Raw genomic sequence first — 27756 nt, forward strand, 5'->3', positions numbered from 1 at the left:
ATCCCCAAAAGCAGTGATGCTGGATGGAGGTGCCTGGGTGGCAAAAGCTGCTGGTAGGACATGGGCATGAGAGCATCATCAACCCCTGCCAACAGCTTGGGTTCCCCTTGCCCATGGGTGCTGCCTTCCCAAGGGCTCTTGGAGACCCGAGACAGATCCGTCAGCTGAAATGGGAAGTGATGGGCTGGAAAACCAGTGCTGATGCTTGGTGTCAGATCTTGGGCCTGGCTACAGCCATTGAGCACCGCTCAAGGGGGGCTGGTGGAAAGCAGCCAGAAGAAGGGGGGAGGAGGAAAAACCTGGCATCAGCTCAGCCACAAGGACACCCCATGCTGATTCTGGCCAAGCTACCTCATCCCTGACCCACCACCTTCCACCTCCCCTGGGACGTGCTCACAGAGCAGGAGCCAGGTGCTGCTGTGTCTTATTAGAAGAATAAGATTTTATTATACACTTTTCTTACCTTTCCCCTCTCCTTTTTCATTTATTATTACTTTTTTAACAGCTATTCATATATGTTAATATAACAGGGAGCTTTGACACTTCCAAGCAGGGAAGTCAGCTGTATTGATTTCACTGCTCGGAGCTGATATCAGCTCAGTGGCTTGTTCAGCCAGACCTGGGTCCTTTAGATAATGGGGCACAGTAAAACCTAACTAACTGCATCATCCTGCTGGCCTTTGAGCACATCTCGGTCCCCCTATATATATATATGTATACATAAATCCAGCACAGAGCTATCAGGGAAGTTTTAAGGCCTCTGATAAACTCTTTAAAGAGGCTTTTGAAACACCACACACAACCATGGACTGCTGCTTGCCTAACAGGGAAACTGAGGCATGGGGGCCAGCGAGGATGGGGCTGCAGCATCGCCTGTCCCTGACCACCGAGCTGTGATCAGGCTGCCCAAGACAGGAGGATTTTGGAGAGGGGAAGCCCCATATCCACAGCTTTGACCCCAAAGTGCTCAGAGCTTAGGTGGGGGTCAAAGCCGAGCCCTACCTCCAGGACCCTGGCAGTGTGTGTGTGTGTCCCCAAGCAGACCCTGTGCCACTAGCGCTGACCCCCAAACCAGTGGTAGCACATCCCCCCCAGCACCCCAGCAGAGATACAGCCCATCACAGTGCTGCAGTACCTTTTGGTTTTGGCTTTTTGTTTCATTGTTTTTTTCTTTTCTGGTCTTTTATTTAAGAAAAAGAAAAAGAGAAAATAAAATAAAGAAAGAAAGAGACACAGTGGTGGGTAACTTCCAATCCAGAAATAATCCCCTGCCAGCCTCTGTTTCCCCTCCACGGGGTGATGCTGAGGGGGGAGTCCCCATCCCCACGCCATCGGTGACCACAGGACCCCCAGCCCACCAGCCCTGGTAACCATAGGGTTAGACTGGCTGAGGGTGCTCTGCACCGGACATGGGGTGGCCCTGGGCTCGGGGAGGCCTCTCCGATGAGCCAGAGGGGCTGGGAGCTGCCACCAGCATGGGGTGACCAGGGAGGCATTGGGTTATGGCAGTCAGAAGGCACCACAGAGCCTGAGCCTGGCTCCAGGCATCCACGCTGGTCTGGCACTGAGGGAACTGTGCACTAGGAGGCTCAGGCCAGGTCCATTTGTGGCCCCCCCCGCAGTAGAGGGAAGCCCCCACAGCACCTCCCGGTCCCAGAGCTACATCCCATCACCAGTGGGGCAGAAACCAGGGGCTGGCCCTGAAGGTCCCAGCAGGGCTGTTGGGTGGCCTCATAGCTGGGAGCACAGGGAGACACGAGGACAGGCAAGCTCATAGGCAGCAAGCTTGGTGGCCACCCAAAGTGCCCCTGCCCAGGCAGCAAGATGGGGCAGAGACAGCTGCTGTGCTCCCCAAGAGGTCCTCATGTGGCAAACATTACTGTCACCATCCCACAGAACTCACACCGAAAGGAGCAGGGAAAGACCCTGGCATTTAGTGCTGAGACACAGCAGGTGATGGGGATTGCAGTGCCCCAGAGCTGTGACCATGGGTCTCTGTTCCCGATCCTGCATCACCCACAGCATGGGGCAGCAGACTTTGGCTGGGGGAGCCCCCCAACACCCCAACGGCAGATCCCTGAACCAGCACTCACCTCCAGAATTGTGCAACCAAGTGCAGCAAAGGCAGGGGGCTGCCTTTTGGAAGCCCCCACTAGCCACCTCCCCACTGGGCATCTCCTCTCTTCCACTCCCTGCACAGCAGGACCCGCAGCATCATCCTGCCCTGTGCACCACTGGATACGCACCGAGGTTTTGACCCCATCCATCTCTGCCCCCCCCCACAAGCCAGCAGGCTGGGGGGGCCACGCGTGTGCTTGATGCCTCCTCTGGGAAAACCAGATGGTAAAGGGCATGAAAAGAACAAGGCCCCAAGGGGTGCCTTCCAACAGGGTGAGGACGTGAGATGTGCGGAAGAGGGAACGCGCAAAAGAGAGCCGAATGTGGGTCTCCAGCCCTGGGGACACGGCTGGCATGGTGTGGCGTGGCATGGCACGGCGTGGCATGGCGTGGCACAGCGTGGCAGCCCCCTCCCTCCCACCCCATCCCCTCTGCCCCTGCGTTAAGCGATCTCTTTGATTCTGCGGATGTAGTTGTGAAGCTCTTCGGGGTCTTGCAGCCCCATGTCCTGGCAGACCCACTCCAAGTCCTCCTCATCAGCGATGGGGATGGAGTTGTAGGCCAGCTCGTCGGAGGGCAGTGTGGCGAAGGTGGTGAACTTCACCCGCTTCCTTTTGGAGGTGGGGGAGTTGAGCGGGTCCTCGCTCTGGTCCCGTGTGGAGCCCCCCGAGGAACCATCCCCACGGCCATGGACCTGGCTCTGCACGCTGGTCTGCGAGCTCCCACTGCTGTGGTGGTCCCCATGGCAGCAGGTCTGGACGTTCTCCAGGGGGTTCCCAGGGCTTTCGGGCTGGGGGGAGAGGTCATTGTGAGCCCGCAAGGGCTGCCCGTTGCCCAGGAAGACCCAGTGATGGGAATGGTCCATGTTGGTCTGGCCTTCGGGAGGGATACGTTTGTGCCGGTATTTCAGCACAAAGACAATGCAGTTGATGAGAAAGACCAAGATGGCCAGGCAGAAGACACCCAGGAGGGCGTACATGCCTATCTCCAGGTCTGTCAGCCCCCTGGTCACCTGGACAAAGCCAGTGGGGATGGTGGGGAAGTCCTCAGTGGGATGAGACGCACTGGACATCCTACTGTCCTCGCTTGGCTCCGCTTTCTTCTCCACCTCTGCCCGCAGGGTGGTGCTTGCCCCCGTCTCTGCCAGCCCCGGCTTGCTGGGGACATGGTCATAGTCATAGGTTGGGTCCTCCTCGGACCCAAAGTGGACCCGCACGCTGGCCGAGGCTGTGAAGAGGACGCTCTTGCGCTTGGTCTTCTGGCAGCTCTCACAGATGACCAGCTCAACCCGCAGCAGCTCCCCTGCACCCTCGCTCTGTGCCACCACCAAAGGGAATGCCCGGTCCTGGGTCACCGAGACCACCTTCTCATCCAGGCTGCTCACCACCAGGTTGTAGTCCTTGGGGTCGTAGAGGGACAGGGGGGCCGTGGTGCCATCGCTGTAGGAAATCCACAGGCTCAGGAGCGCTTCCTGCAGGACCAACACAGGCACTGGTTGCCCAGCAGGATGCCAGTCCCACCTGCACCCATTTGTCCATCCCTCCATCCATCTCTCCTCCTTTTCGTCCTTCTCTCCACCCAATTCACCCTTTATCCCTCCATCATCCATTTTATTCCTTCCAACCATCACCTAGTTTTCCCCTTTTACCCATTCTTTCCTCAACGTTCCCCATGCTTGCCCAGGCTCACCCCAAACCCCAGCCCCAGACATGCCAGATGTGGCTACCACAGCTGGGCTTTGTATAGGATTTGTTCCAGACCCCTTTGTCCCCATGGTTGTGTCCCGTCCCTGGGGCGGGGTAGGTTCATAAGTCTGTGTGAAGGTTTCTGGGGTGTTCTGAGGGTCTGGGATGACCATGAGCAGGATTTGGGAGGGGAGGTTTACAGATAGAGCCCTCACTCAACCCCAAGATCCCCACCAGGCCCAAATGCACCTTCCTGGCCTCACCTGCTTGAAGAAGCTGAGGGTCTGCTGCACGGATGTCCGGGCAATGATGGTGTGGCTATTGCCCGGGCTGGGGTGGAGGGACAGCGAGAGGCTGGAGACCACCTGGGCCTTCAGGTCCGTGATGCTCACCTTCTCCTCCGCCACCGTCACCAGCGTCTCACCCAGCACTGCTTCCACGAGCGGGGACACAACCTGCAGGGGACCAGGGTGTCCATCACCTCCTGCCACCCCCAGCCAAGCTGGCAGAGGTGGGGAGATGTACCTTGAAGAGCGTGGTGCCCGGCTCCCTCCCGGCCAGCGTGAAGCTGTCCACCATGTGGGCCACCCGTGGGTCATCCACATGCATGAAGTCGCTGACCAGGTCTGTGACCTCCACCAGCCAGTCGGGGCCCAGCATGGTGACCACTTGCTCCGTGCCCTCCGCCGCCGTGGTGTGGAACTGGGTGAAGACCTGCAGCGTGGTGTGCTGGTACTGCAGGGCACAGCCCCGGCTCTGCTTCCGCTCCTCTTCGTCCTCTTCGTGTTCGCTGTCCCGCACCAACCTGCCGGATGGGGCAGTGGTGGGCAGTGCTACCGAGCTCCTCATTGCCCCCACGGGAAGGGAGAGGGGTGGCCAGACAGGGACAAACACCAGGTCACCAAAAGATGCCTGTTGCCCATAAGGTCTTTGAGGGCTTTAGCAGCACATGGTACCAGGGTCACCAGCATCTCTACTCCCTGACCAGCTGAGAGGACCGACACCTCATTTGGAGGGCCATGAGGATGATAAGAGGGTTGGAGCACCTCCTGTATGAAGACAGGCTGAGAAAGTTGGGGCTGTTCAGCCTGGAGAAGAGAAGCTGCTGGAGACCTCATAGCAGCTTCCAGTGTCTGAAGGGGGCCTATAAGGATGCTGGGGAGGGACTCTTCATCAGGGACTGTAGTGGTAGGACAAGGGGTGATGGGTTCCAACTTAAACAGGGGAAGTTTCAGTTGAATTTAAAAAAGAAGTTCTTTACTGTGAGGGTGGTGAGGCACTGAAATGCGTTGCCCAAGGAAGTTGTGAATGCTCCATCCCTGGCGGTGTTCAAGGCCAGGCTGGACGGAGTCTTGGGTGACATGGTCTAGCTTGAGGTGTCCCTGCCCATAGCAGGGGGGTTGGAACTAGATGATCTTAAGGTCCTTTCCAACCCTAACTATTCTATGATTCTATGATCTCAGGTTGGGATGGACAACTGGAGGTCTCCAGACCTCAAAACAGGGCTAACTTTAGAGCTTGGCTGCTCCTGGCCTCCTCCAGGGAGGTTTTGACCATTGCCAAGATGGGTGTTCCCCACCAGCTCCAGCATTTGACCAACCTCATTGTGAAATTTTCCTCCTTCCATACAAACATTCAACCTGTACCCACAATCTCTCCCCACTTCAGAGGGCCCCTGAGATGACTCTGGCTCCATCATCTTCAAAAACCCCTCATTAAATAGCTGAACAACGCAATTAAACCACTACCACCATCTTCACCTTGCCTTCTTCAGGCTGGACAGACCCCCAAGCACAGTGACTCCGCAGCACCCACCTCCTGTCCGGCAGGATGGGCACCCTCCAGCCCTTCACTTGGCTCAAGCGGGCGTCTGAGAGCTCGATGTGCAGCGGCAGCTTGGGCACCCACACTGTCATCTCCAGTGGGGCAGACAGGTGCTCATAGGTGAAGGTGACCCGGGCGTTCATGGAGCCCTGCGACTCCTTCCCGCTGACAAAGACATAGTCACAACTGCTGGATACCTGGGGGAGAATGGAGGATGGAAGGTTACAAGAGCCCTACAGACACACCAGAGATCCTGGCACTTCCCAGAGGACAGGAAGTGCTGGAGGAGAAGAGTAACCACCAGTTAAAGGTGGCCCCAGGAGCAAAGATGCTCTCTCCTCCCAGAGATCCCTGCTCAGAAGCATGGGCCCACACACACCATGTCCATAATGCAAAGTTCCCCCAGCCCAGGTCCTCTTGCCACCCTTGCCCAGTTTCACCTCAACCAGACACCTTCATTTGGTGCCTCAGTTTCTCTTTGGCCTCTGCAGTGAATTGTGCCCTTATTCTGCACTTGAGCTAGAGGCACCCATGGGTGCTTCACAGAGGTTACGCATTGCTCTACCTGGACATCTGCCCCAAAATCTTCTCCACTCATGCCCAGAGGGCACAGGTAGCAAGCACAGGCCCACTGCTTGCCCGTGTGCAGGTACTCACCGGTGCCTTGTGCCTGTCCCTCCTGCTAACCCCACAGAAAGCTTCCTGCAGCCCATCTGAATCCTCCCCTTCATCTTCCCTTTCTCTTTTAATTCCCATTTATGCAAATGCCATTGCTAAATTTGCTATAAAACAAATACATCCTGCAGGGGACCCCTTGTTACTGACCGACCCGACCTGCTGAGATGATGCCAATGCAGCATCGCCTGCATTTCAGCTCAGGCCACCAGAGTCAACAGCTCTTTCCCAGCAAGTCAGAAGACAACCAGGCCAAGGGGACTCCAAACTCCCATCTGCAGTGCCCCATGGCCCAACCCTGGCCCCCTTCTCTCCTCCTATACCATCAGGAATTGCATCTGAGTTGTTTGCTGCTGGGCAAGAACAAAACTCACTTACCCAGCCAGCAGCGCAGTCACTCTGAGATGCACCAAGCATCTCACAACAGCACAGAAGGGCTTATTTCCAACAAGCTGCTCTCCCACATGGATTCTCTGATGGCTGATAAGGGGTTGAGTCTGTGCTGCACGATAGCTGACAGCAGAGGTGATAGCATCACTGTCACTCTCCCCACCTTATCTTTGGGCACCTATGGTCATTTAACTGCAGGAATTTTGCATTTCCAAGCCCACAAGCAGGGCCTGACTTCTACAGGGGCTCCATGTGCTGGCTGCAGGAGCCCCCGGCAAGGTGCCCGTGGTCCCCAGGGCTGGTGGAGGACCTGAATGCCTTGGGAAGCTCCTGCTCCCCAGGCACAGGAGGAAAGTGCAATGCAGGAGGCTTTGTTCTTTGTCTTCCTATCAGATACCAGCTCAGCATGTCTGAAAAGACAATCTCATCTCTGTCAGGGCAGCGTCTGAATAAAGATGAGCTCCTGGGTGAATCCTCCGGCAAAGGAACGCTCTGGATATTGTGCCATTTATCACAATAGATACAGTGAGTTGCTGCTTGCAATACCTTAGCTAATAAGCCCTCCCCCTGCAACTTCTGGGGACCACTTGCTTTGCAACTGGGGAAGGGGGGGGGTTAAAACTATGACAACAAAATATCCCAGCCCATCAGGCCTGTCCTGATGATGGAGTGACTGCAGATGAGGTTCTAAATGAAGTGTATGCTTGTTCAGAGAAACTTCCCGGATCTGCAGCAAGGCGTCGGGAAGCGAGAGGCTGAGGTCTGCCTGGGCTCCTAGCCAAAGCACTGCTGGCTCCGCTTCTGTGGCCAGGAGCTTCCCCCTTGGCACAGCCTCAAGCATGTGATCAAGCAGACATATCTCCTCCAAGGCCCTCAGGAGTGGGAAGAGCCACCATGGCTGGTGGCACTCAGGAGGTCCTGGTGGTGGCTGTGAGTGGCTGGGGTCACCGAGGCTCAGTCCCACTGAGCTGTCTTGTTCCTGGTGCATCCTCAAGCAGGATTATGTGGGTTATGGGCTCCCAAGAAAGGTTCACATAGCGAGTGAGGGTGAGCATCTCTCATTGAGCATTGCTGGCAGCAGAGGTGGCCCCGTGCATCACTCAACACATACACAGCCCCCAAGGCCACCACATGGGCAGGCAAGGGGGATTATTCCTACACTACCTCAAGTGACGAGGTCCTCCTCTCTGGGCTGAGAAAGGGCAGTCACTCTGTGTCACCACAGAAGGGGATGAGGATGACAACTCCCACCCGTGCTCACCCACCATTCTTCGTGAGTGGCCCTGGCAACTTCACAGCCGTGTCTACATCACATCCAGAACATGTTCCCTCCACGTTACACACGAGAGCAACCACCACCAAGCCACAGGCAGCGTGGGGAGAAGCATCTCCCCAGCCCTCATTCATGCTAAATTATTTACAGTAACAGATAGCACATCCCACTATGTAAGCTTTGATTTATGTAACAGGTTTATAGCCCTGACACCGCAATCATACTCCCCAATCTCAGCAGGTAACTGAGAGCTCCCTCGGAAGCAAAGCTCCAGCACAAACACAAAATAACTCAGCAAGCAATTGCATGGGGCTCCGAGCAGTGAGCGGGAGGCGAGCCGGGGCCGGAGGGCTGCTCCATGCATTATTCATCCCAGCTCGTGTGCATGTGTCTGCTCCCCCCCAGGTCTGGGGACAGCGTGTAAATAGATTTATGAGTAGAAAGGCAGCACATTAAACAGTTTAAGTGTCTTGGAGTCCATCCTGAAGTGTATTATTGCTCCAGTGTTTTATCACATTGCAGAGGACCGGGCTCCATAAATTAGAACCAGTGCTGTAAATCGCACAGATTGGAGTTTCAGTCAAGAACTTGGGTAAACACTTTGTGACACTGGCTGTCACCCACCCAGGGACCAACAGGAAGAGAAGGTCCCAGTGGAGCTGGGGTTCTGCTCATCACCCCTGGCTTGGCCGGGAAAGCAGCCAGTGGCTGCTGGCAAACAAGGGGAGAAGGGGCTATGAACCCCAGGCGGGGGGACATGGGAGAGCCCAGACCCCAAGCATGGCTCCCTGCCTCTGCCCAATGCAGCAAGGGCACGGAGAGGGTGGGCTGGCTGGGTGCATGCAGGGAGAGGGGCAGGGGGTGTCTGGGAGAAGGTAACGATGTCTAGGGGTGGATGGATGGGTGAAAATGGTGATAGAGTAATACAGGCAGGTGGAGAGATGGATACATACAGGGGGAGAAAAATGCATATGGATGGACGGGTCTGGTGGTGGAAAAATCATGGCTGGATTTGAGGACTAGCTGCTGCCTCAGCAGCTGGGTGGATATGGGGCAAGAGCTTCTGCTGCAACAGCGAGCCTTTTGCATTCACCCGATCAGCATCTCTCCCATGCAGCTCATCTTACTCCTCTCCCTCATCCCTGCTTTTCCCTCCATCCTCCCCAATTGCCCAGCTCATTCCCACATCCCTTGCTGGGGCCAGCCTGAGCTCAGCCTGGCATCCAATCCAAACAGGAGATAAATATCACTTAGAGGCACGAGAAGCCGCTGATGGAAACCTGCAGCTTACATTGCGAGGTGACAATATTTCACCTTATCAGCACTAAGTGCTCTGATAACCCATAGTTACTGCTGCTGCCTGGTGCCAGCCTGCACAGCGCCGGAGCATCCCACAGCCTTTCCAGGGACAGTGACAAAGTGTCTTGTCCTTCTCCTAACAAATCCCAGGGAGAGGCACACATGGACTGAAGCCCCTGAGGGGATGATGATTTGGATGGTGTGGGGTTGTGTGGCACGTCGGCTCAGCCACTAGTCCCAGTTCACACCACAGTTGGGGTCAGTACCCCTTGAAGAGGCTCAGCCCCCCACTAGGGTCACAGGAACCCCCAACCCACACCCACCTTGATGATGTCTTCGTTGTTGGACTTGCACTCAACCATAGCAGAAACGTCCACGATGACACCGCTCAGCTCAATGGCGATGACCTTCACGGGGATGGCCACCGTCCGCCCTGTCAGGATGGCCGTGTTGATGATTTCCGTGTCCTGGGGTGCAAAGGGGACTGTCACGTTAGAGGGCAGCCTCACATCCTGGCTGGCCCCTCTCCTGCTCCAGCCCTGGGGCAGAGAAGGACCTGTGGGTGGGAGGCGGGGTGGGATGTATGGATGTATAGGTGCTACGGGGCAGATGGGCTGGCGGGAGATCCCTCAGGGGGACCCAACCCATCCCCAGCATCAAAGCAGATAAGCTCAGCAGGGGACAGGGACCCGCTCACCATGGCCAGGGGCACGATGGCCCTGATGTCCCTCTGGATGACCGTCAGCTCCGTCACCACCTTCTCTAGGTCAGGAGGGGGGTTGCGGCCCCGGTAGTCAATGTGCCACATGATGCGGCGTGTCACCGACTGGCTGGTGAAGTTCTCCATCTCGAAATCCAGCTGCATGATCTCAGAGGAGTCCCCATCCCTGGGCAGGGGGACAGGAGAGGACACAGTGAGATGGGTGCGCCCACCCCCATAGACTCCTGGGGACCATCACCGGGCAGTCTAATGATGCAGAACATGCAAGGCTGCTGGGTGACACCTTATCGCAGGGCAAGTGTGTGGGCATGGCCCTGGGGGATGGCGGGTGGCTGCAGGTGCTGCCCTGTCTCCCCAGCTCCATCTTCCCAGCAGCAGAACTGGATTTACCACCCTGGATTGCTCCTGCCTGCATGCTCATCTCTGCAGGTCAAACCCCAAGTGTCCCACACCCAGGAGGGCAGCACGCCCAGGGACAGAACATAAGTCTCTATACAAGAGCCCAGTCCGAGCCACTGACTTTTCAGCACCTTCCAAGGGGATCATATAGGAAAACTGAGGCACAGGAGAAAGAGATTCAACCACAGAAGCAGATGGGACAACACTGAGCTGGGTTTCAGTGCGGGTCTGTCCCTCAGCCTGTATGGTCAGCCATGGGGATGCAGAGGGCGGATGGGCAGGGGATGGTTGAGATAAGACAGGACCAGCAAGCGATAACAGCTCCAGTACCATCAGCTCATCAAAACCCCACACATTTAATGCCACTGCTGAGGATCCAGAGCTAACAGACAGGGAATGAACTCCAGAGCATCCCAAGGCAGGATGCGATGGAGAGGCTGCGCGCTGCCAAACCCACCACATACATAGTGCCAGTCTAAGGGGACATGGAACTCAGGACCTGGTGTCCTTTGTCCTCTGCGTCACAGCTTGGACACAGTCTGACACAGCAGCATAAATCACCACTCTTACACCCCATCCCTATGAGCAAACGTCCTCACGTGTGATCCTGACCTCACATCTCTGTGTCCAACCTGCAAATCCCTTAAGGGGACTCAGGGTTCAACCCCCCCCCCCACCGGTTAAATTTCTCCATTGCTCCCCAAAACCAGAGCATACCCAGGGGACACCCCAGAGCCCCCACAAACTGCAGAGCCAGCAAAAGCCCTCCCAGAGCTGGAGGAAGGAGCAGGGTGAGGAAAGGTGAAATTCCTGTGGAAGGGGAAGCCGGGACCAGCTCCACTCTCATCTCACAGTGTAGCAGCCATTAAGAAGGTCCCATCGATCCGGGGATGCAGGATACAGTTGGGTTTCTCTCTGATAGATATCTAATGAGTGAAAGGGAGCAGAGAAAGAGTAGAGCAAAACCACAGGGCTGCTGCAGGCCATGGCAAGCCCTGCCCTGTGCTCCCACAGCAGGGATGATGGGCTTTGCATTGGAGCTGCCATGCAAAGGCTGGTGAGGTCCGGATGGGACTTTGTGCCTCCAAGGCAGCTACAGGAGTGCAAGGGAATCACCAAAGGCCACCCAACCTGGAGAGGGGGATTTGGCTGCTCACTACCTCTTCCAATGCACAAGTATTAAATATAGCCGGGAAGAGCCAGGTTCGAATGCAAAACAGAGTTGCAGCTTCATGCCAGAGGTGGTTCAGCACTGGGACTCCTTGCCATGGGGTGCCCTAAAGTGCCCCAGAAGCCCTGCCAGTGACCAGCCACCATCTTCTGCCTTGCCCGAGCACCATCTGCTCTCAGCCATGGCAGAGACGAGAGCTGGGCTGCTCAGACTGGTGGAATAACTTGGGATGCAGCTGGGGTGCAACAGAACACCCCAAATTGGCTATTACCACCCCAGAGCTCAGGGCTTTCTCTGCACAGCCGAAAGCCCCCAGAGCCCCAGCAAGGCAACCTCCTCCGGCTGTGAAGCCCGCAGGGCAACACTGCTTTGAGTCATTCATACTTCCCATTGCGTTAATATTTGATGGAGTTGTTTGTCTAAAAGGTGATTGTAATCACTTTAAATTCATCCTCCGTCTCTAACCTTTCCGGGCTGATTTGAAGCAGCAGTGGCAGGCGGGGAGAGGGGGAAGGGACAGAGGAGAGGATCTCGCTGCCAGCAGCATGTGCAGGGGTGCCCATGCAGAGGATGGGGGTGCTCATGGCCCTGAGGACACTCTGGTGTCCGTCACCCCCCAGAGGACACCCTGGGTCTGCGGGCTCAGATGCTGCAGTTGTGTTTTGTATCTGGAAGCAATGGAAAATCCACCCTCTGGGTAAGCCCTTTGGGGGGGATTTCTGCAGATAGGTTTGAGCTCACGTTCAAAGCAGTCAGAGCTGAGCATCTCCTTTCTGCAGGAGTTTGGCCTCTGCTTCGCTCAGTGTGGGGCAGAGATATGGGGAGATTTCCTATGCAGAGGGCAGGAATCGCACTAACTCATTTTAACCTTGCTCCTGGAGACACTCGTCTCCCTTTTCCCATAGACACAATGATGGAGAACAATTGCTTTCCAGCACTTCAGAGTCTTTCTGTTCATGGTTTTGACACCATGCCCATTCCCTGCTCTTGCTCACTGTGTCTTACCCACATGGATGCAAGGCGCAAAGCTGCCCCTTGCTCTTGCAGCATCCATGTCTCCCCTTCTCCAGGCTGAGCAACCTCTGGCTTTGTGGGTCCTTGTTCCTTCAGGTCACTCTCATTTCTATCCCTTGGACTCTACTCAACCGACCTGAGCCTTTCCTAGAGACCCAGCAATGAGCATCATCCTTGTGTCAAGCAGGGCAGAACTTGCTCTGCCCATCTCAGGTGCTGCCCTGATTCATCCTCCCCATCTGGCACTCATCCATCATCTTAGGGTGCAGACAAGATGTTGCCTGGGAGCTGCTCCCCTTCATTCCCAGAGGAGACATCAGGATAGACAGCAAAGAGCTGCTGCCCCTCACAGGATTAGGACTTCTTTTAAAATCACAACACTTCCACTCCAAACTGGGGATCCTCCATGGCTTCACAATTCAGCCCAAAATCCACCACCTGTATCCACCAGCATCCAGGCAATCCCAGCTCAGAGCCAGGGATGCAGTTGCCCAATGGTACCCATGACTTGAGAGCATTTGCTTGAGCCCCAGCTTGGTTGCCTGTGTTGACCATGGAGCAGATCCCACCTGAATGCACCACCTCACGCAGCTCTTGCCTGCCTGACCACAAACCTGCCCACCTCGGGCCATAAAACCCAATTTCACCTTCCCACTAGCCTGCTGCATGGTGCCAGATGAGGTTAAAAAGCACACACAAAATCAAGCCCCTTCCCAAATCAGTGCAGGACCTGCCCCAACCTCAGCTGGGTTTGAGGATTTGACCTCAATACTGCTCATTGTCCTTCAGTACCTCAAAGTCTCTCAGTCCAAGCCATGCACTGCTGTGCCTCAGTTTCCCCCTTCCAGCACCCACTTGGCACTGCAGCCAACCAGATACCCAAGGTGGGGGCAAAGAGAGAACCGCTCCATGTCAAATCCCAGCCACTTCCCCAATCCCCTGCTTATGAGGGGCAGGCACAGGGGGCCCTTACCTGGGCCCGGCACCGTCCACCCTGGAGACATCGACAGTGGCAGTGGAGTGCTTGCCGCCCGTCAGCAGCTCCGAGCTCACCAGCCACTGCCCACTCCTTGACTTGGTGCTGAGCAGGTTGACACCCTTCTTGGCCTTCACCCTGCGGAGAGCAATGGTCAGGGGTGGACCCTTACCCCTGGGCACCCCTGGACACTCCCAGGAGGATTTTTGCCCCAGATCCTTCCTGGCTGTTGGAAACATCACCCAGGCTGTCAGCAGCAGCCATGGGGCCCACCCCAGCCCCTCTTTCCCATGGGATTTTGCCCCTCACCATCAGCCCTCCAGCAGGAGTTTTGTCCCTCACCCCAGTGCTGTCCCACAGAACAGTAACACCCCTGTGGGACAGCAGCTCCCTGGTCATTCCATACATTGTCCCCAAAGTGCCTGTGAACAAACCGACAGCTGATGGTGGGGCCATAATCCTACTGCAACTGGGAAGGTAAAGGCAGCAGTCCATAGTGGCAATGCAGAGACTGAAACCCTGGATGGACAGCCCTTCCCTTCCCTCCAAGAAGCTCCCACTGCAAAGCCCCAGAACATTGTAAAAGCATGTGCTGGCTGCTTCCTAACCTTCCCAAAGCCCTGCCATACCCATCCAGCCCCCAGTACATTCCATAAATGCAATATGCCCACCCCATCCTCCTTCCTGCCTGTGGTTGCCTTTGCCCAGCACTGCCAAAACAACCATATCCTTGAAAGGTTGTTCCTGGAGTGGGGACAGCCCTAGGACCTTACCTGAGGGTGAAGTGCTCCACGGTGGAGTTGGACATCAGGTAGAGGAGGATGCTCAGCACCTCACCTGGCTTGAGGGGCTTGTTGGGCAAGCGGATGAAGATGTTGCCATCCAGCCGATGCTCCTGCATGGGCTGCCCCAGGCTGGGCTGCAGGAGGCTGACACTGCCGATGCGCAGCAGTGGGTGCTGTGTGGGACCCTCAGTCCTGGCTCCCCCAGCCCCACGGCGGGGAACCATCTCCCCAAGGCACTGTCCGGCCCCATCGGGGGCATGCAGGGTGTAGTAGAGCTCGGCTTGCTGGCTCTCGCCCGACACCTCCAGGCTCTCAGGGCTCTTCCGCCTGCCCAGCGGCACGGCCGGGGGTCCAAACCAGGCGTGGGGCAGCTCTGCCTGCACCAGGCACATGGCCAGGCTGCCCCGCAGGCGACACGAGCTCTTGATCTCCCGGGCATCACGGAAAGCGTGGAGCCGCACGCAGGGCAGCCGGTCCGTGACATCGAAATCATCCCAATCCCGGCCGGCTACATAGAAGAGCACTTGGACCACGGGCTGGTTGGCCTCCAGCCGGGGCTGGATGATGAAGGCGCGCACCTTCCAGTTGACGGTGAGGCGGTCGGGGACCTCCAAGGTGCTGGAGGGCTGCAACTGCTCCTTGGGCAGCACCAGCCCTGTGCTGAAGGGCCCCAGGGTGACGTTGAGGACAGGCAGCTCCTTGGTCTGGAAGACGACGAAGGGCTCGGCACGTTGCAGCAGGGCGCTGCTGTTGCCCACTGGGCTGGCTCCCACCTCCTTGAGGAAGAAGGCCAAGCGGGTGTTGGACAGGCGGTAGCTCACAGGCAGTGTGACAGCACCAGGGGACTCAGCAGGCTCGGGGCTGGGGGGTGGCCCCTTGGCATGGGCTGTGAAGGGGATGGAGAGTGTGGGTTAGTATGGGGCATCCCCCTCCAGAGCATCTCCTGAGCCCCAGAGCAGGAAGAGTGGACCCAGGCAGTGGTCCAGCCCTGCAGCAAGGAGTGGGTGCTTCAGTCCCCAGACCCATCACAAGGACAGCAAGAGCCTGGCTGGGTTTCTCTCCTGCAAACCAAAACCACAGAAGATGTCCCCAGGACTTTGGGCATCACTGTGCTTCCCATTGGGTGGCTCCAGCCTCACCAAACATACCCTCCGTATGGGATGGGGTGTCCAGCAAGGAGAGATGCTCAAGGGCTGCCCGAGGCTAGGTCAGGGTGTGTTCAAGCCACATACAACCTCAGAATCACCACTGGGGTGCCCAAAGCACTGGTCACCCACCCCTCACCCATGCCATGGCACCAGATGAAACAGCACAAAAGCACTCGTAGAAATAAGGCATAACTGGCTACATCCCTGCTTCCATCTGCACAGAGAAAAGGATGCTGAGCTTCTCCAGAGGCTTGTTATCAAAAATTAGGCAGGTCCAGGCTAATTTTTGGCTGGCAGATCACACCAAGTATCTAAGATCACGGCTTTCCTCCTGCTTTTAGCTCCCAGATCACACAGGTGATCACAAAGGTGGCTAAATCAGCTCCTTCACCCAAGACCCACTCCATCCCCATGGGATCCCTGTAAGGATGGTGTCATGGCCAGTCTGTCACCCATCACCCAACCAGGGCTGCCAGCCACATGGTGCTGTTCCTGGGTGCCAAAGCTGGCCTAGCCCCAAATTTTCCAGGCATGGACAAGACCTCGTGGAAAAGTGATGAAGATAATGTTGGTGCCACCTTGCACAAACCCCAGTAGCGCTCAGATCTCATTTTGGTCCTTCATTTTGACCATTTTCCTTTAAACCAAAGAAGAATAACCACGAGGCAGATAAGCAAGTAGCCACTGCCAGCCATTTGCTCCCGAGGGATGGAGCTGCCCAAGCCCCACGCAGGGAGCCAGTTATCCCTATGCCACAGCCAGCAAGAGGAGAGAAAGCCCATGAGCATCTTCCTGCTGAAGCAGATGCTGTGGAAGGCAGCCGGTACAGAGCCGAGCCGATGGCACGCACTGTGCCAGCAGCTGCGGGAGCCTGGAAGACATCTCAAGGTCTTTGCATCCACCAGCGGCTGCCAGCAATTCCCAGGAGCCCTGGGTCCCCCCTCGCCCCCCTCGACTCTCCACCAGCCCCATTCCCGGCACTGATTGTAATCGTTCCCAAGCGGCTCCTGAGCAGGAGAGCCCAAATTACCCGTGTCAAACAGTGGTGAAAGGTGCAGATGTGACAGCTCAGCTCCTGGAAACGGCTCAGCCCCATTCCCAGCCAGGGTTGAGGAGCATGTCCGGACATCAAGGCTTTCCCCAGCAAGGACCATGGCCTTGGCCAGGCTCCCTGGGGTTGAAGGGGAAGCAGGACCCTGCAGCCCACCAAGAGAACTCTCTGCTGTGGGGAGTTAAGCAGCTTAGAGAGCTCATAAAAGGATTAGCATTCGATACAGGGCGGGCAGCATCCGCTGCTACGCTGCCTGGGATGGAACTTGTCTGAGAGCCAGGCACAGAATTCCCTGGGGCCGGGTGGATGCTGGTGATGCACTGCCAGCATCACTGGCACCACCATGGGCACAGCTCCGGCGCCTGCCCCTCTAACCTTGCCTGCTGCTGAGTGCATCCTTCTCTCCCACTCTATTTTCCCACCTCCTGGAAAGCCAGGAGCTGTAGGAGAGGTGCAGAGCCTCAGAAAGCACCCGTGAGTGCCACTCCGCTCAGAAATAACCACTGGCAAGGGGCTTTCTGCTCCTCTGGCTCATGCAGGTTGCTTTCTGCTGTGACGTGAAGGTTTGCATCCTCCCTGCATCCTGGCTGGCACAGGCATGGCTGCTCCTGCCATCCCCAGCTATTAGAGAAGGATTATTCCCAAGGCACCAGATTATTTGTGGAATAAGATCTACGAGCTGGAGCAACACGAACCTGACCACTTGGAGAGGTACCAGCAGGACCGGAGGAGGCAGGGGCAGCCAGGGAAAGAGGCTTTGAAACAGCATCAGATTTTAACCCTGAAAACTAGACCTGCAGCCACCAGTTCCTTCCTCCTTGCCACGGGGATTCTCTGATGGCAAATAAGGGTTGTGCACCAGGAGGGGCAAGGAAAGGCCCTCTCCTCTCTGCAGCCAGGCAGAAACCTCAGCTGGGGACCCTGTTCAACCCAGACAAGGCAGTGGAGCCGAGGGGACACCCTGGTGGCCCCATCACCGAGCCCTGCACCCTGGCCATGTCAGATGAGGGAAGGCAGCAGGGACGAGCTGAGATGGAGGTTAATGCGATGGTCACCATTAGTTCAGTGCAGGAGGATTGCTGGCACCCAGAGAGGCTATTTCCTTTCACAGACAAAATGCATTTAAATGATGCTATAATCTGCCGCCAGGAGGGGGACAGGACCGGCGCCTCTGTTCCTTGGCCATAAACTAATCCTGCCAGGAGAGGGGCCAACCCAGCCACATCCAGCCCAGGGGGGGTGCCAGGATCACAGCCCAGCCTCTGCACTGCAGTGGGACAGAGGGAGGAGAGGGAGGAAGAAGGGAGGAGGGAGATGCACACATGTATAGATGCATGCCTGCTGGCTAGGTAGTGAGGAAGAAGGGTGGATAAGGGTAGTTGAACCAGCAGATTGAACAGAGCTTGTGTGGATGGATGGAAGGAGACAGGTAGATCAGGAACGGCTGGACGGCAAGACAATAGCTCTAGGAAGAGGGAGAAGAAGGGATGGATGGAAGGATGGATGGAAGCTTAGCACAATGGCTCAGGAGATGGATGGAAGGATGGATGGATGGACAGACATTACAACAGCTTAGGTGATGGAAGGTTTCTAGCAGCCCCTGGGAGGGAACATGGCTCTCATGCCCCCACTTCTGGCTGGGTTTGGGGGGACAAAAGGGTTAAACCCTGGTCGCTGGCTGCAGTTAATGGGATTTGCAGTGCCTGACCTGCATCCCGGGTTTATTAGGCTGGCACAGAGGGGACCATATGGTCCTTCCACCCTCACAGCTTGCCACTGCAAGCAACAAAGCAGATCTCCATGCTGGGCCATGCTCTGACCAGCCCGGGGTCTGCCTGAGCACCCCTAGGCTAAGGAACCACCCCAGCCCCATGGTGGGATGGGACAGGACTCCCGTGTGTCCCCTCCTTCCACCCCACAGCAGCACATGGGGAGCCAGGGTGACCTGCAACCCATGGTGGGGAGAGCGGGAAAGAGAGAGATGGAAACACACAACTGCTGTGATGCCCTCACCAAGCCCCACATCTGCCTGGCCAGATGTGCCCCGTGCTGGCCACAACCATGCGGCCAGATGCGCCAAGATGCTCCCCTCAGCCACGAGGGCACACTGGGGACAGCAGCAGCACCTTCCAGCCCTGCCTTCAAATCAAGATGACCCTCCCCAGGCCAGGGGTCTCGCTGCCCATCACCCCCTTGGCAAGGCCCCACCAAGGGGTTGTGGTCACCAGTGACCACCCTCATGCTCTGTCCCCCGTGCCCGGGGATGCTGGGGTCAGACTGATGGACACATGGGAAAAGAGACTAATGGACAGACTGGACATAGCTATGGTTGGTGGGAGACATCAGCTCATTCACCTTCCATGCTTGCCCCCTCCATCCTGCCCCTGCTGCAGCCTCACCAGATGCACCCCTGCTCCCACCTACTGCCCCAAGGCCGAAAAGCCTCCTCCTCTTCCCCTTATCCATCACGGATAGCCAGCACTGAGCTCAAGCTTAGCCCCAGCCCCAGCTGTCTGCCATAGGGATTGCTTTAGCCATGCTCTGGGGGTGGATATTTATCCCAGCTTATCCCGTGGGACACAGCAGGGGCTTCCCAGCACATATATCCCCACTTAGCAGAGGAAAAGCATATAGGAAAAGCACTGCAGAAGAGGGAAAGGAGGTTTGAAGTTATGCCAGGAAGGTTAAAACTTCTGCTGGTGTTAACAGGCAGCACTGGGGGCTTGGTCCATCAATGGACCAAACACAGCTCTGAGGGAGATACTGAAACACTGGTGATGTGAGACCCCAGCCCCCCCATCTCCTGCCAGGCCACCACTACACGCTGTTGCCACAGCCAACACCAGCCCATTGCAGTTGGGCTTCTGGTCCCTCCTTGGAGCAAGCCAGGAAATTTGTCCATAAAGCAATGGCTTCATAGAATCCCAGACCGGTTTGGGTTGAAGGGACCTTAAAGCTCATCCAGTTCCAACCCCCTGCCACGGGCAGGGACACCTCCCGCTAGAGCAGGTTGCTCCAAGCCCCTGTGTCCAACCTGGCCTTGAACACTGCCAGGGATGGGGCAGCCACAGCTTCTCTGGGCACCCTGGGCCAGCGCCTCAGCACCCTCACAGGGAAGAACTTCTGCCTAATATCTCACCTAAATCTACCATCTTTGAGCTTAAAGCCATCCCCCCTTGTCCTATCCTACAGTCCCTTGTGAGAAGTCCCTCTCCAGCCTTCTTGTTTAAACCCAGCCCCATAACAAGGTGAGGAAGTGACAATTCTACCCCTGAATCAGGGACATGAGGGAAGGACATTCTGCCTCAGTTTACCCACATTCATCAGCACCCAGATGAGACAATGGGGTGATGGATTCATCCAAAACACCCAGAGCCAGGGGACCATGGCAAAACCCCACAGCCCCTGAGAAGGAAGCCCACCCTGCTATTCCCCACCAAGCCACCAGCTCAGATATCCCAACTGCTGTTTCATTTCAAGTCTGCACAAAATCACCATGGTCTCCTGAGCATCCCACAGATTTTTGCCCCACAGCCATCAGGACCAACAGCAAAGGAGAAACATGGGTAGCAACAGTCCCAAATGCCAGGGATGTGTCACATCTGCAGCTCCCAGGGATGTCCCAATAGCTGGATGCTCCAGCTTGAGGCAGCCCCACCTCCCAGAGAAGGGCCGGCTCACTCAGCATCTCCCCTCTCAAACCAGAACCAGGCATCACACCCATCCCTTTCCCTCCCCACCACATTATACTCCCACCAAGCGGGGTCAGCACTTCCAAACACCCTAAAAACCAACAGAAAGGGGAAATGGAGGCCTCCATCCCTCCACCCAGAACTCGGTCAGTCCCAACACGAGTCCCCCTTCCATTCTTCCACACAGCCAAGGAAAAAACCCAGCCAGTAATAAAACCCAGGCCAAAATTAGAACATACAGATGGGCCCCTTGTGGAACCTCCAAAATGCTTCCCAGCAGCCAGAGCCTGGAAAATTGTTTGCAGTGACATAAAAGACAACAAGCTCTCCCTGCCCTCCCATGTGCCCAGAGCCTCTGTCTCCAATCCCAGCTAATTGGAACTCAATTAAGTGAATAATTGTTACAAATGTAAAATTACCTTCCCCCAGTGCACAGCAGTGAGATGCCCTGGCTGTGACCGCAGGGAAGGGAGGGACACAGGGATGCTCCCAGCTCCCAGCTCTGCCCATGGCCACAGCTGGGAAGCCTAATGGTACCAAGGACTGCAACACTCAACCAGGAGGTTAAACTGGTCCAAGGCTTCCCAAAACCAGCCTGGGGTAGGAATTGTGTGGGTGCTGGCAAGGAAAAGTGTATCAAGCCTTCCCCTGAGCAGCAGTGCAAGCTCGAAAGTGGATTCTCTAGTGTCTAATACAAGGGCTGTGCTTATGCCTGGTGGGGCACTGCTAGATTCTCCTTTCTTTTAGGTCCTTGACATTATCCCCATCCAAAAGGTCCAGCCTGGCTTCATCAGTAGAAGAAATATGATAAGAACTCTTAGTGGGACTCAGCCCCATGCTAGCACACAGCCAGCAGCACTAAGCAAAAGGGACCCATCCCAGCTCTACAACAGGCTGTGGTGCTGAGGTCTGCATTTCCTCCAGGAAATTATTAAAAAGAGGGGAAGCAAGGAACCTAAAAGAATAAATAAATACAGCCTAAATGGGATGTGCTGTGCAGAGGCACAGCCTGCCATAAATTCCTGGAGCCAGGAAGGCTTTTACGTGGCAGCTACTTTAGAACAATTTCCACAAATCACAGCAAGGGACAGGCTAGGGGACAGGGAGGAGAAGGCCTTTATGGAGGAGGAAGAAAAATGAAGGAATTAATTAAAGGGAGTAGGAGGAGGACAAGGAAGGGCCTGACTATGAATGTCCATAGGGATGCCCAGGGACCCAGAAAGGCAGCAAGGGGGGAGCTGCCCTGGGATAAAGTGGCACCCCCAGCACATGCTGTGGTGGGTCCTCCTACATGCCAGGAGCTGGGAGCAGCCCCCCAGCAGCAAGTAGGCATAGATGGTTACCAAATAACCCCGCTGGCAGCAAAGGAGAGCCCTGGAGAAGCAGGGACAGGGAGGATCCGCCAGCAGCATGGTCTTGAGGCAGAGGAGATGCAATGACCCTCCCAAAGCCATGTGTCCCTCTTGGATCCTCATTGTCCCTTCTCCATTCCCTCCCACCATGGCTAGGAATATCCTCCCAGCACCCTTCAATCTGAACACCAAACATGTGCCCCGGGCTGTGCCCCCCCTGCTGCAACCACCAGCCTGGGCTGTGCAGAGCAACACGTCTCAGACTGATTAGACACTGGTTAATTTTCACCCCTGGTGACGTGTGTCAGGCTGTGTTCAGAGCCAGAGTGGGATTCAATCCCAAAGGCACCAAAGGAGCTGCAGATAAACCCAAACAACTGGGGCAGCATCGGCCCCAGAGCTCGCCCAGCACCCCCAAAATCAGAGCTGGGGACAGGCACTGAGTCAGGGACTTCACCAGCTCAAGACTTTGCCACCCAGCGAAGTGGCCACAGCATTAAACACACACAGCTCACATACATCCCCTTCCTTTCTTTCATTTAGCTGGTACCCAGAGAGGAGCGCATCCAGCAGCTGCACTGAGCTGGCAGCGGTGGGTATTGCATTTTCAATCTTATTTATGTTCTAGATGGAAAACACAGCTTTTCCTCGAGGAAAAATAGATTAAAAATGAACTAAATCTTAACTTTTGCCCATCCTGGGGAAGAGCCTAGCCTGTCAGAGCCCGTTTAACCAGGGCAAAGCCTGCCCCGTTAATTCTGGAATCAGGGAGATGAAGGAGGGATCCAGATGAGACAATGGGGTGATGGATTCATTGCAGGGGCCCTGAGGTGACAGCAACTGCGAGCAGGGGGCAAAGCCACCCCAGCAGCTTTAGCAGAGTTAGTGGAACATGAAGGGCAGCAAACATTGTGTAAGTGATGGGGAAATGCTCGCCAGCAGGAGATGGCATCTTCAGCAGAACATTGGGAATTGCCTTGATTACAGTATCCTCCTGGGAGGCCAGACCTGTGAGCAAGGGGCTCAGCACTCAGCCAGCAGCAAGGGATGTGCGACCCTGTGCAACAGGTCAGGGAACAGCCTAAGGAAAATGAAGGGAATGGTCCCCAGGAGAGCCACATCCCAAGGAGCAGCCTCTGCATCCCAAACCCAGGGTGTTTGCAGGAGAGGTGACAGCCCATAAACCTCCCAGCCCGACTGGTGCCTCCCCAAGGGTGGGGATCACTGGGCCACCATCGAATGTGGCTGGAGGACCCTGTTTCTCCCAGTTTTTATGGAAAGAGTGAGCTCCAACCTCCTCTACCCTTGGTGAGGAGCACCAGAACCTGCCCCACTTCACACCATTGAACCATTTCTCTTTCTGGCATCGCATACGGACAAACTCCCTGTCCCCAAAGGCACCACTGGGGTCCCCACCACAGCACATCCCACCCCAGGAACAGCCATCTCCCTGCGTTCCCAGGGCTTCCTACATTAGCAGAGCCATGTATTTAATAATAGGAGACTCTGATTAGATTAGCAAGAGTGACCTTTTCCGGATGGATGGGATGCTCGTACGGTGGCAGCCACGGGCACCATGCAGGAGGAGAACACACCGGCAGCTCTCCCATTCCTCCACACACCTATCATGGGCTATTTTGGATAAGAGATGGCAGGAGGCAAAGAAAATCAGGTTGTGCCATGTAAGCACCCTTTTCCTCACCCATCATCTCCCCACATCTCCTGGGATGAGGCCATGTCCTGCTGCCCACCTCCCTGTTTGAGGCTGGGGGGCTACAGGAAAGGATTCAAATGGGATGGGCCAGTGCAATGTTAGGGATGCTCTGCAGGGACTGCACGGCTGGGTTGGTTTTTGCTTTCCTCCTCTGTTGAAGATGCAGAGAAGCCGGGCAAGGAGGGACCTCAGCAGCCAGTCATGGTGAGTGGAATTCAATAGTAGCACTTAGAATAAGAAAATAATAGAATGTTTCCAAAAATCCCTAAGCAATCCCCAGCCAGAGAGTTGCTGCCATCCTATACCCTGCCTCAGTTTCCCTAGTGATGCAGCAGGGCTGAGCAGCATCATGACACAGACACATGCACACACAAAAGGATGCTTCTGGCCAGGGGTATTGAGGCATCTAATGCATCTTGAAATCCCCAAAGCCAAACCCTGCAACAGATGCTCGCCAAAATCGTCACTCAGAGGATTTCCTTCATGTCACTGACAGCATCCCTCATCCTCTTCTCTTTCCTCAGCAACACCAAGAGGACAAAAGGGATAGAAGAAAAAGCAATTTCCCAGTGGGGTATCCAACTCTGCACCACCACGTCCCAGCACAAGCATCCTGCTGGGATTTAAGATATCAGGGTTGGGAGATGGAGTGTGCCCTGGGGTCATGCAAGGACACTCCAGAGCTGAAAGCCCTTTCTGTGGCACCAAAGGCAAAACTTGTGCCCGGTTTAACCCAGTGCAGAAGCTGGATCCTGTCCTCCCACCTGCCTGCCGGGACGAGGAACGATCCTATTGCCCCTTCTCTGCTCCTGGCTGGAACTGGGGCTGCTCGGCTGCTCTCACCCCATCAGCACGGCCGGGATGGGGGCTGTTAAATGAGCAAACGCCGGGTGCACGTTCCCGTTTCAGGCGTTAAATGAGCAAACGCTGGGTGCACATTCCGGGTTCGGCAGCGAGTTATTGCACATCTCCACCTGCTGGCCTGAAAACCCCGGAGCTGGGAGATGCGCTGTGCTGAAACAGGGATGGGGGTGGTCCATATCGGTCCGTATCCCCCTCTCCACGCCGGGGTTGGGGTAAGCTGGCTGGAGCCCCCCACCAGGGATGGAGCCATGGCCACAGCATCATCCTTCATCCCCAGCCCACCGCCTGTGACTTGCCCATGGCGGGAACAAGCAGTGGGAGACACGGGGAGAGCAGCACAGCCCCATCCCCACCAGCAGCAGGATGGAGGTGCTGGGGCTGTAGGATCCAGTGCAGGACCCCAAACCTGGCTTGCATGCTGGGACAGACAGACCCCAGCACCCCTGGACCACTGCCTCTGGGAGAGTGCTGCCCCTGGGAGAAGGGAAACTGAGGCACGCTGGGGGGACAAGGTTCAGCAGGCAGCAGAGAGAAGGTGCAGGAGTCCAGGCTCAACCCGATGGGCAGCACAAGGTATTTTGCAAATGGGTGGTAAATCCCCCCATGCCACATCCCAACATGTCCCTCACAGCTTTGCAGTACAACCGCACCAAGCACACACCACCATCACACCACTGCCATGGGGTCCAGCCATCCATCCCACAATCCCTGCCACCATCCCACCCTGGAGATGCCAAAAAACCCCTTTCTGGAAGCAGCTTATCCAGGGCCTATGGTAAAGTGGCTCCCAGGGCTCCCAGTGCAGGCTGAGTAGTGCAGCAGGGGCAAAGCCGGTGCTGAGGGCTGCTCTTGGGTAAAAAACAAGGGAAAAGGGAATGAAACACCCCAGGCAGGCAGGAGAGCAGGGCGCTGCTTTGCCGCTGTCTGACCCCCACCGCCATCCCAAGCGATCTATCATAAACACTGGGAGAACAACCTGTTCCCAGCCTCCGGTTCCCTCCGAGACCTTAATTTGCCCAGGGAAGGCCACAGAGGCAGCGAAGGCAGCTGCACATCCTGAAAAGAGCCTAAAAACTCCTGGCAGAGGCTTCTCTCTCCACCAGCACAAGGATCCTCCCGCAGCAGCACAGCGAGCCGCAGCCCCACACCCAGCACAGGCGCCCTATTGCCCGTTTCATACTGGCATTACCACCATGGGGACCCCCAAACCCATCACACTCCCAGCCAAGGAGCCAGATCCTGCCTTAGCATGAACCCGAGGCCTGACCCACAGGGCTGCTGGTGTCCCAGCAGCAACAGGGGGGCTAAGAAATGCTTGGGGAGGGGATGGGGAGCAGGGGGCTGCATCCAGCCCCTGCACCAGAGGCGATTCCCGATGGATCGCTTGCACGGGGATGTTTCCCGTCGCACGCCAGCGCAGCCGACAGCCGCCGTGGGGAAGCGCCGACCCAGACGGCTGAATCTCATTCAGGCAAACTGAGGAAAGGAGATGGCACTTCCCTGCCGGCTCCAGATTCTGGGACCTGGTGGTCCCAAAGAGAGCTCTGCAGCAACCCCTGCCCGGGCAGCACCCCAGGGAACACCCAGTGCTGGAGTACACGGGTGCAGCATCTGCCGCCCCAAAGGATGCTATATAAAGTTGCAGTGCTTGTCGGGCTGGAGCATCTCTGCTCCTGCTCCTCTGTTGAGGTCAGAGGCTTTGAAGGGTGGACCCCCCCCCGCCAGCTCCCTGCAACGTTTCCAATGTCCCCCATCCTCATTTCATCACTGTGGGTGAGCAGCTTCCCAAGCTCCTCAAAGAACCTTGGGGGGCTGCAAATGCCCAAGAAAGCCCTGCTTGAGCCTCAGAGTGCCTTGGCCGTGGGCTGCTGGTGTGAAATGGAGCTGGGCACGGTCCAGAGATCCCCTCTCGCTCCTGGGGGGTCTCATTTGAGCTGGGCACTGCAGCCCTCAGCCCTCAGGACATTCCGAACCCACAGCCAGAGCTGGGCTGGCAGGAGGAATCCGGATGGTTCCCCCTAAACTACAAGCAGCCCCCTGCTTTCTGCCCAGCCAAGCCAGCTCCCGGGAAAGCAGCTCTGATGGGGCATTGTGGTTTGACAATGAAACCACCAGAAAACAACACCCGTGGAAACCAGCCCCGTGTCCTCCAGGGTGCGTGACCCCTCTCCGGCGCCCCTTGCCGGTAAGAGCCCCCAGCAGCAGGTGCCGGTATCCCCAGGGCAGGATGTCACCGCAGCTCGGCCATGGCACGGCAGTGATTTGGATGCAACTCAGGGCAAGTGAAGCGCAGGCAATGGGGGCCCTCCCTGCCCAGGCCCTGGGCAGGGGCAGCACCACCAGCCCCAGGCTCTTACCCCAAAACCCATGGGGGGGGGAAATCAGAAAGCAGCAGAGGGATGGCAGGGGCTGCACCCCCATCCCCGCACCCCAAACTGATGCCACCTCGTAATTCAGCCCAGGCTGGGAAAGTGCCTGGGTGCGGGTCGGGGCGATAAGCGAGTGGATAATAGCGGATAAAGCCCCTGATCCTCCTGCTAAAGCAGCTCTGCATTAAGGCGACAAGGGGCAGGGGGGAGGAGGACCGCATCCTGCTCGCCCCATGTTCCCCCCCCGCTCCCTGCTCGGGAAACAGCCCGCGGCAAGCGCTCGCAAGCACAAGCTGTCATTTTATTAAGCTAGGAATAAACTCTAATCTTCACCCATTTCGCTGGGGAGGGCACAGAGAACCGGCTGCGGGAGGATGGGGGGGATCCCAGCAGGGCACAACGGGGCAGCGGCTGCCCCTGGGTGGGGGCCAGATGGGGCTGGAGGGGGAACATGGTTGCAACCCCCCCCCCAATATTGCAGACACACACATAACATACGGATTGCCCCCCCCACCCCCCCGCCCGGTGCCGGCGGCACTTACCGGGGAGCAGCAGCGAGCAGAGGCAGCAGAGCAGGGCGGCCGGCCCTGGGTGCATCTTCTCCGGAGAGGCCATTGCAAAGTGGGGGGGCAGCCAGAAGCCGGGGGGAGAGCGAGCCCCGAGACACCCCCGTGGCCAAAAATAGTTAAAAATAATAGAAGAAATCCAAACCAAGCACCAAAAACCCGCAGAAATCCCTAAATCCAACCACGTGCGAGACGGGAGCAGCAGCCAACAGAGGAATTGGGGGGGGGGGGGGGAAAAGCCGGGTTGGGTTGGGGGGGTCTCGGCTTTGCCCCCCCCAGCTCAGTGAGCAGAGCACCCCATCTCCGGCCCCCCACACGCACCCCAAACCTGCCGCAACCCCCCCCCCCAGGTGCCTGCAGGGCGACCGGGGAGCGCCCAGCCGGTGGGGGCGGGTCCCCCTCCTCTTCCTCCTCCTCTTCCTCCTCAGGGGGGGTGGGAAAGGGGGAGCAGAGCACGTGTAACCCCTCCCGGAGTAGAACCCCGATGTGCTGCTGGAGGATGATGCTGCAGGGCTAGCAGGGCGCCAGCCCCCCTTGCACAGGGATAAACATCAGATTTCCAAGAGCGGTTCTTCAGAAAGAAATAGAATAAAAAGCCGAATTAAAGCGCTCCCCCCAACGCCCCCCCCCGCCAAGGAAAACACAACCAACCATAACAAAACCCACAACC

General features: G+C 56.7%; 1 protein-coding gene across 1 annotated transcript; it reads right to left on the bottom strand.

Moving 5' to 3' along the window:
* On the bottom strand, positions 1-27756 carry TMEM132E (transmembrane protein 132E). Its single transcript, XM_030472861.1, has 10 exons — positions 27738-27756; positions 27063-27657; positions 14319-15216; positions 13543-13683; positions 9962-10151; positions 9588-9731; positions 5619-5824; positions 4329-4608; positions 4067-4258; positions 1-3589 (listed from the first exon to the last, which is right to left on the bottom strand). The coding sequence occupies exons 2-10, from the start codon at positions 27133-27135 to the stop codon at positions 2561-2563; spliced, it is 3153 nt and encodes a 1050-aa protein (XP_030328721.1). The 5' UTR covers positions 27136-27657; positions 27738-27756; the 3' UTR covers positions 1-2560.

This window comes from Strigops habroptila (genome assembly GCF_004027225.2).
Source record: "Strigops habroptila isolate Jane chromosome 13 unlocalized genomic scaffold, bStrHab1.2.pri S16, whole genome shotgun sequence".
Classification (NCBI taxonomy): domain Eukaryota; kingdom Metazoa; phylum Chordata; class Aves; order Psittaciformes; family Psittacidae; genus Strigops; species Strigops habroptila.